The sequence below is a fragment of the Gouania willdenowi genome, chromosome 11 (assembly GCF_900634775.1).
Source record: "Gouania willdenowi chromosome 11, fGouWil2.1, whole genome shotgun sequence".
In the NCBI taxonomy this organism is placed as follows: domain Eukaryota; kingdom Metazoa; phylum Chordata; class Actinopteri; order Blenniiformes; family Gobiesocidae; genus Gouania; species Gouania willdenowi.
In genome coordinates this window covers 23,864,989-23,874,434 of record NC_041054.1, presented here as the reverse complement: position 1 = coordinate 23,874,434, position 9,446 = coordinate 23,864,989, and the positions used below count along the sequence as shown (strand labels likewise).

Here is a 9,446-nt window from a genome sequence, read left to right as displayed (position 1 = left end):
TACTTTTTCCTGTGTAAATTGTAGTTTTTCCAATGAGGCCTTATTTCCTGTTTTTGCCAAATGTGTGAACAGCCTGATTGCCTCTGTTTCATTTTCCGCTTTGGTGGGACTGGCCAATAAAATGTCATCAACATAAACAATTATCTGTGTGGTCTCTGGCCATGTGTGGTGGCTGATGCACCTGTTAATCTCCGCTGAAAAGATAGTAGGGCTATCACAGAACCCTTGTGGAAGGCGAGTGTAAGAGTATTTTTTGTTCTCAAATGTGAATCCAAACCAACCCTGCGCTGTACTATGAAGAGGGATGGAGAAAAATGCATTACTTAAATCAATTACAGTGAACCATTTTTGATGAGGTTGTAATTCATTTAACAATGTGTGTGGGTCTGGTACGGAGCTCGTGATTTAACAGCCTGATTTACTGCTCTTAAATCATGTACCATCCTCCAGCCGTCCTGTGGCTTTTTCACAGGGAAGATGGGGGTGTTGCATTGAGCTGAGTCATGTTCCTGTAACACGCCTGCAGTCAGTAAATCATTAATAACAGGCTTTATTCCTTCTTTTGCATCTGATTTGAGTGGATACTGTCTAATTCGAGGCCTGTGAGATGTGGCTGGATCTATGGTTACAAATGTTGCGGTTGTCATAAGTCCAACATCTGTTTTTGATTTAGCCCACAGACATGATGGCACTGAAGGAAAGTCATCTGATTTCAGAGTGCACATAGACAGTCATGCATCCAAATGCACAGCAGGGGGCGCCAAAGTACACCAGTTCAACATTTGTTTTTTCACAAAGCCACAAAAGGAGCCTCTGTATGTGAATACATTGTGTCTCTCCTTCCTCCACAGGTCACTCTTGACAGGAAGTGCAGCCAACAGTTCATTTGCATCTTTCCACTTTTTATGTGCCGGTTTTTGTAAACAAATATGTGGAAACCGTGGGGGGTTTATTGGTGTCAGCTCTGGAGGCAACGTCACTCTGATTATAATCCATCCATCTGGAGACCAACAAACGTCTGTCAATGTTATTTTCTGTGGTGACAATCGCAGAAACTTTTCCTCCCAGGCTTTAGCAGCTGCTCTGCCCTCAGGGGACAGGTCTGGTCTCCTTAGCCAGTCTGGTTGACCTGGCAGGGGTCCTTCAGGTCTGACATACATCATTGTAACATGTAGTGGCCACTGTGTCTGTACTTCTGTGGGAATGACAAATGTTTTAGCTATTTTAGCCCGCAGTTCTTCCATAGACCCAACCACTGACCGAGGGCCTGTTGACACTGGATCCAATGTATAGAATTTATTAGGAATGACTGGGCTTTGCAACACCATAAGTGATTCTTTAGTATCTGATAAAAATTTCTTTGGCACTATTCCATTAGCCGTTGGCACTAAACTGATCTGTAACTTACTGAGGAGATCCCTTCCCATTAAATTGAAGGGACAATCAGTTGTCAAAATAAATGGGTGTGTGTAATATGAACCATCTTCATCTTGCACAATGACCTCCTCAGACCAACATGCATATTGAGGCCTTCCACCTACTCCCACTATGCCAATAACCTTTTTGGAAGTGACTACGCCCTCCACCTGATCACGGAGGACAGAAACATCAGCTCCAGTATCACACAGAAAAGTGACTGGTGTTTGTTTTGGTCCCACCAACAGTGTACGTTTTGGGTATTTGTCATGTGTTAATGTTACAGCTGCATAAATGGAGAAATCAACAAAATGATTTGGATTTAAAGGTGGGGGATGTTCATATTCTGCAGGTAAATCATTGTCATATTGATCAGCATCCTCATCTTGCCCTAAAAAGGCTATGTCACACTCTGAGGTTTCATTATCTGTTCCGGAGTCACTGATTGCATGTCCCTCCGGCCAGTCCTGGCGTCACTGCCTAGGAGTTTGCCCGAACGACGTATGGTCTGTTTTTTGCTTTCTTTTTGGGCAGTCTCTTGCCATATGTCCTTCCTCATGACAAATGAAACATTGTCTTTTTTCTCGATCTATTTTTGCTTGTTTTTCCTCATCAGGCGTTCTGGTGCGATATGGCTTTTTTCCCTGTCTTTTAAACCCTGAGCGTTGGCTCACCAGGGCTGCAGCCATGGCCTCAGCCAATACATTAACATTAGCTGACTCAGTTTTTGCTTTCTTTTTCTCAGTGACTTCATAAGCATGTTCGGCCCATTCCATTAGCTCTGGAACAGTGAGGGTGCGGTGTGTGACACAGTTTGCTTTTATGAAATCTGACACGTTTGGCAACAAACCACTGATTAACCACATTTTTAGCTGTATTTGGTATGGATTATCCGCCAGCGGAGAATGAGGAAGCCCGCTATTAGTCCTAAAAACCGTTTCTAAACGGGCACGATATTCCATTGGCGTCTCGTCTGATTTCTGACGACACGCACTTATTTCTTCGTGGCTTGGGGGTTTTGTGTAAGTCGCCCTCACTCTTTGCATCAGTGCTTCAACCTGCTGTCGCAGCTCATTAGAGTTATGTGCTAGGGGCTGACGGTTAACTTGTCTCCCGGTAAAACCGCCCACCACTACTGGATATCGGTGTCTAAGTGTTAGTTTTAAAACCTTTTCCACCTCCAGTCCATTTAAATGCCATGTCTCAATCAACCCACATACTTGTTCAGCATAAGCAGTCGGGTCCTTCTCAACGTCACATACGCCCCTACAGGCATCTAATGCTTCCTGCTCCGTCCATGGGCGAAACAACAACAGCTGTGGGGGATGTGCACCCTGTAATGGATCCTGTGGGTTTAGGAATTCTCCTGCACGAGGGTTAGCTACCTCAATCATAGGCAAAATTGGATATAGATTTTCCTCTATCCCTGCCTGGGCTATGTGATATTGCTCATCCTCCTCACTGTTAACACTTTTTATCATCTGTTTTGACTTTTGTTTAGCTGCCCTAGTCACAGGTCCCTTTGTTTCTTGTCCTGCAACTGCTCCCCCCTCTTGTAAACCCCCTGCGGCCCCATTCTGTTGCTGATTTGTCTCCTCAACTCTACGCGGTACACACACGGTCTCATCACAAGGCTGTATTTTAGCTGCTGCTGCTAACACTTTCTGTTTCCTTCTCTCTTCACCTTTCTCTATCTGTGTTTTCCTAATACTCATAGCATCTTTCCAGATACACACTACTCTTAAGTGGTCTGCTATTAACTCAGCCTGCTTAGGACGTAACTTTTTTAATGCCTTCACTCTTTTTCCTTTACACCAGATGGACACTTTTTCTATTCCAGCTTCGTCTGACAATTTCCCTGCAAACCCACAATTTTTGTACCAATCATCTAGATAGCAACAACTACCGGGATACTTTCTCTGCATGAATTTCACATCATTATTTTCCATCAATGCTTTACGCTGCGCGTTACCCATGTTCTCAGCACGGGATTTACAGACACCGTTACAACAAAGAAACACCACAAAGAAACAACACACAAAGAAACAACACACAACAACTCCCGTCTGCCCTCTGTCCCTTTACCACGCCGTGTGAGTATTACGTCACCCACCACGGTCTTCACTCCCCGTTGTACGTCACGGGTACTATGGTGAAAAGAAACAGCTTCTCACCTCGTCAGTGCTCTCCCTGGTTCGTGGGACCCGTCACTCCCCGTCCGGGTCGGTGCTGGAACAAGCTGTGACCACCCCTGCAAAGGAGGGGGTGCCGGCAGTTTTACTAATGGTCCGGTTGCGCCCGCACCGATCCAGACGAAAAGATGTAAGGTCCCGGGTTTCGGCACCAGTGAATGTTAGGTCCAAATACGTTAAGACCGTTGCTAAAATGTGAATGTTGGGTCTAAATACGTTAAGACCGTTGCAATCACATCTCAGGGAGAAAAACACTATCTGACTTAAAAGGCGACCAGAGGCAGAGAGGTGCGAGCTGCAGCTCGGAGAAAAACCCAACAAAAAGAGACACAAAAGTCCGATATAAGTTGGATTGCTCTGATGGTGATGCCTCAGAACTAGGTATTTATTATAGAAAACATAGACCACACCCAGAGGGCTGTGCAACAGCGCTCTGGGTGCAGGATTAATACCATATATGGTAACACAAAAACTTTGGGGGAGAAACGGCTCATATGTCCATGCAGTGGGTCACATACCCACACTGGCCCAAACTAGTTTAAACCAGCTATGGTGGACAATGGATATGTTTTGCAAACACACACACACACACACACACAGTTAATCATGGATAATTTCATATTCTAACTATCGTTTAATCATTTAACTATAACTAATAAAGTAATAAAAACCACACAGACTATAACATATCTTACAACCCCCTGTTCAAAATTACTTTCAGCGGCCCTGTATGTATACAATCTGTAGTTTGTTTGTTTTGACCTACATTCATCCTGCTTTATCCTGTTGCTATGGTGTCGCTAAGGACGCTTAGAACATACTGAAAGTGATGTTGAATTAAGGACGCATTCAGTATTTAAAACTGTACTGATTACGTGAGTTATTCATTTATTATGGTTATCATTATTATTATTTATATTAATTTACATTTGAATATATTTCCCACACCTCAAGACTAAAGTGTAGTTTAAGATTGTTTGAAAACGAACGATGTAAATAAAGACAAATAAAAAAAATAAAAAAAAGACCTTAGTCATTATAAACTTAACGTGCCTTCACTTGAAAACAATGATTATTGTTAGACAGGCACTAAAGATTATTTTTGTTTTAAAAGAAACTTTATTTTAAAAGATATTTCACCTGTTTTTGTGAAAAAAAACCAAGGATTGCTTTTGTCATCATGTTCATGAACAAATATTATTATTTATTTTCATTTGCATTTGAATATAATTCTACACCTCGAGGCTGAAGTAAAGTTTTAATAATAACTAAACCCCTGCTTTCTGCTGACTTGCCATTAGGGGGGAATTTAAAAAATGCAATAATTATGGGCGTTACTCCTGAAGCAGTAAGACACGCCTACTCAGGCAGCCGGTCAGTGATAGCAGTAACAGTGTTGTCGTCTCAACTACTACACACAATACACAGCCCACAAGCACAAGCACAAGCACACAGCACACAGTTCCACTGATGCTATATTACTCACAAACAGTCCCTGTTGTACTCCCACCATTAGCCTCAGAACACCGAGACCTCACACACACACAGCAGAGAGAAGCACATGTACGTCCTCGCACACGCAGAGACAAACAGGGATACACACACATTATGTGTCTGTACATACACACATAGCTTGATGAGCCCTGTGATTAAACCAGAATCTGCTCTTTGTAGAAGCATAGAGTCAAAAACATCACAGGAGGAACGCACGGAGCATGGAATTATGCATTAGGGCTGTCAATCAATGCTCACTGAGGGCTGTGATTGGAGGAAACCCAAATCCCTCCTCTTAGCTTTTACAGGAGAGGTGGGGCCAACAGTGAAAATTGGTGACGCACAATTATCCAAGTAATCCGTCTTAACCGATAGCAAAATTAAATTGTACTAGCTGGGTTTCAACCCTTAGAAATGCAGTAACTCTGGTATTTTACAACCAAATACAAAATTTAAATAGTTTCACTAAAATGTTAAAAGTTGGACTAGGATCAATCAACAGCACTACTTAATACCCAATTGCATATGATTTCAGCAGAAAAAAGGGTTTGGGGTTTAGTTGCTCTATAAGAGTTCACTTAAAAACAATGATTATTTTTAGATTATTAATGTAAGATAATAAAAAAAAAAAACAACTGAACAATATTTTAGTTATTTTTAAAATAAACTATATTTTTAAAGATATTTGACCTATTTCTGTTAAACATTCAAGGATTGCACTGGGCAAATGACATGTATAATGTCTACGCCCTCAGAGGCATATGTGTAGGAAGTCTACGCATTGCGCAGTGGACAAGTGTAGTCATTCTACGCTTTGGAGTGAGACTGGGTTGCCATACACGATAAAGGTCATCCCTTAAATTAGACTCTACTTGTGACTGTTCCACTCAGAACACCTTGTGTTTTCACAAACTTCCTATAACACTTTAAACACTTGCTATTCATTAATTCACCTCATACGACATACTTTCTCCTCATGTTCCTGCTGTTTTCTATGCATCCAACCTTCAGCGTTGCTGCTGCTGCTGCTGTTGCTGCCTACCCGACCAATCGGAGCCCATCAGTTCTCTAAGGGTGCGCGTGAGGCTACAATACAGGCCAGCACAGTTTCCTGTTAGCATAATTTCCCCCCTTTTCCTTTCATATTCATGAAGCAAACCATAACTCGCCTCATTTTACCAGAGTCCCTGCTGGATGTCTCCGCCAGGGAACGCTGATGCTTCATGTTTCAAAAAATCATCTGCCTTTGACCCAGTATCGCTGTGTGATTGCTCTCACAACTACAAATGGCTTCGTCTTCCACCCAACATCACACAGAGAGGAGTGGAGATGGTATTTGAAAGCTATCCTTGATGAAAAGAACAAGGGAATCAAAACCCTGCTATCGTTACCCAGAATCCACATCTGCCACTAATGAAACAGCTGAGCGGCTTTAATAATTACCTCCGAATCTTATTACTTCATTAATAGACCTCTGCCTCATCTTCTATAGAGGGAGGACTATACTGGTGAAATACGAAAAGGCTGAACAGCCAACTTCTGAATTCTAGTCAGAATTTTAATCAAATGCCAATTAACTCCGTTAGCAGGGGAGGCTGTGTGTTTAGAATTGATGGATCCTTTCATTCTTCTAATGAAACTGTAAAGCTAAAGAATCTTCAGAGGATGACCTTCATCTACTAATCTCCTAATTAACTTTGAATCAGACTTTGATGCTTAATTATTTACCTGCATATGTTCGGCTAAGTATGCTTGCATTAGTGGGAGAAAAGGCATAAATAAAGATGAGGAAATTTGTGTAGCGTGTCTTATTACATGGAGGGATGGAGGTCCTGCAGTCATAACGGCCCTGAGAGAGCAAAACGATACCTCGGCAACTCCTTCTCCCATCCTCCTCCATCTGCTGCCCCATCCATCACAGTCCGCCCCCCCCTCAACCCATCCCCATTACAGCAGGGTAGAAAAGTGAAGAACTAATCAGGCTGGGTTTCACTTTCACTTTAATATTTTATACACACGAGCGAAAAAATGTAAATTCAACAAATCCCCACCAGCTTCAAACAACCAATAATACAAATGTCTATTGTTTTTTTTTTTTTTTTTATTGTTATGAGTACTGTTGACATTTTACATCTAGCTTTACTGAAACCATGCTGCACATGAAAATTATTTATTTATACATTAATTGGCATTAAGTGCAGAGTCTGTAACAGACCTTGTTTTGGCAGCTGTTTTTAATTTAGTCTCAGTTTTAAAATAAAATTTTGCATTGTTTTTGTCCAATTTAATTTATTTTTAAACTTAAAGCAACACTGTGTAAGTTTTGGCCACTAGGGGCGCTGGACCTGTAACTTTCACGTCAAGCGCCCCTAGTGACCACAAGCACCGCAGCGTTTTCACAATAATCAACAAACAGTCAGTAGGGCCAGCCTCCCTGTTCTTTTGATTGTGTATGCAGACAGTAGTTGACCTGTAACTTGAGGATAAGTATTGGCTCTAAGGGCTGGGGTGCAAAGCGGGGCTGGGCTTGCACCGCGGCTGGAGGAGCAGCTGCTGCCACCGCCGGAGGCCCGGCACTCAACCTTCCTCGCTGCTTTGATGGCGCTCCCCCCCACTCCCTCCCTGGCCTCGCCACCGTCATCGGCCCCCTTCGCCGGAAGTCGGCACAGCGGCCGGGGGAAGGTGACTCAGCTTTCGTGGGGCGGTGTCCAGCGCCAAGCGGAACCCGGGTCGGTGGAGGTGGCCGGGTCTAACTTTTTGCTTGCCTTTGCCATGACCAGGAGTCGAACAGGTGGAAAACTACTAACAAAAGCCTGAGCCCAATGAGTATATCAGAGCCTGTGGTCATGTGACTGCTGTAAAGTGAAACATTCTCCAGGAATTCTCCACGTCACATGGCCTGGCCTTAAACGGTCCGTCTCTCCAAACTTACATAAGCAGTATTTCAAGAGAGAAACATTGATCCTATCAAGCTCTGTATATTGGCCTGAGGAATCATTTAAAATAACTCATAAGGGTCAACTCTTTAAGTCACAAAGTCAGCAGTCTAGTTATAGTTGACATAAAGTAAATGTTCTTCAGTCATTATTTTCAGAGTTGGGTTCCATTATAATTGTAATTGTGTAAATGATAATTTATTACAATTATGGCATAATTGTAATTTAAAAATTGGTTGCTGTTGAAATCATAATTAAATTGTAATTCAGTTCAGATATCTAACTTTGTAACTGCAATTGCCATGAAAATTCTATAAAAATGGTCAATTATAATTTAACGCTAAACTGGGGAACAAAATGTTTTAATAGTGCTTTATAAATGAATGTAATTTTATCATAATTGGAAAAAATGCTGGTCACTGCAATCGTAATTGAATTGTTATTGAATATGGGTAATTGATACTTAATTGTAACTGAAAAACTTTATTGACCCCAACCTGATTATTTTAGTCAACTTTTAGGCAAATTTGATTGTCCATCTTAAATAAAGCAAAAAATGTATTTCTAAAAAAATAATAATAATAAAAGCATACATGCACATCATATCTAAAAGCTATTTTACAGCGTAAACTAAATTCGGCATATTTATTTACAACTGGTCAGTTTTCTTTTTTTTTTTTTTTTTTTCTTTTTTAATCTTTTCAGTCTTTGTGGTTTATTCATTTTAGGATGGCTGTTGGAATTCCACACCCCCAAACACAGACGCTGTTTACAAAGACCCATGGCGTCCTTTCTTTATAACTTCAACAAGCCTATTTTGCCCCAAAAAAACTCACTATTTTCTCAGAAAATTAAGATTTTTGTCTTTTTTCTCTGTTACTCTCATGTCGACTTGTTTCTGGTTTTCTCAGAGCGCGTGACGTTTTTTCAGATTGTAGATTGATTCTATTCATACAGTTTTTCTCTGAGCGGCTGCACGGATGCTCCTCTCTCTCTGTGTATCAGCTCACCTGGCTCTGAGTCCTGAGCCGCCATCGTGAACAATCTAATGTGGTGATTTACGCTGTCAAATTTGCAGAGAAATACATTTTAAATCTTATTGTATCTTTTATTTATCCCTTCCTGCCTTAAATGCCTACAAGTCCACACAGCTCCAGTGTCAAGAAACTTCAATTTATTACTGGTATTTGCTTTTCATTGAAGCGTACACCTTATTTTAGGCATAGAGTATGAAAACAAATATTTGTATGACTTCTGCAGTCACGCGCCCCAACTCAATTTTCCCCCAGTTGGAAACCGTCCATACGAGGCATGTCTCTATCTATTTACAGTATCATCTATCTATCTATCTATCTATCTATCTATCTATCTATCTATCTATCTATCTATCTATCTATCTATCTATCTA

At 41.4% G+C, this 9,446-nt stretch overlaps 1 protein-coding gene across 1 annotated transcript; it reads right to left on the bottom strand.

The window, feature by feature from the left end:
- Window positions 1-913: 913 nt before the first annotated feature.
- LOC114472274 (uncharacterized) lies at window positions 914-3,855 on the bottom strand. Its single transcript, XM_028461473.1, has 2 exons — window positions 2,923-3,855; window positions 914-2,448 (listed from the first exon to the last, which is right to left on the bottom strand). The coding sequence occupies exons 1-2, from the start codon at window positions 3,390-3,392 to the stop codon at window positions 1,890-1,892; spliced, it is 1,029 nt and encodes a 342-aa protein (XP_028317274.1). The 5' UTR covers window positions 3,393-3,855; the 3' UTR covers window positions 914-1,889.
- Between the last annotated feature and the right edge of the window lie 5,591 nt (window positions 3,856-9,446).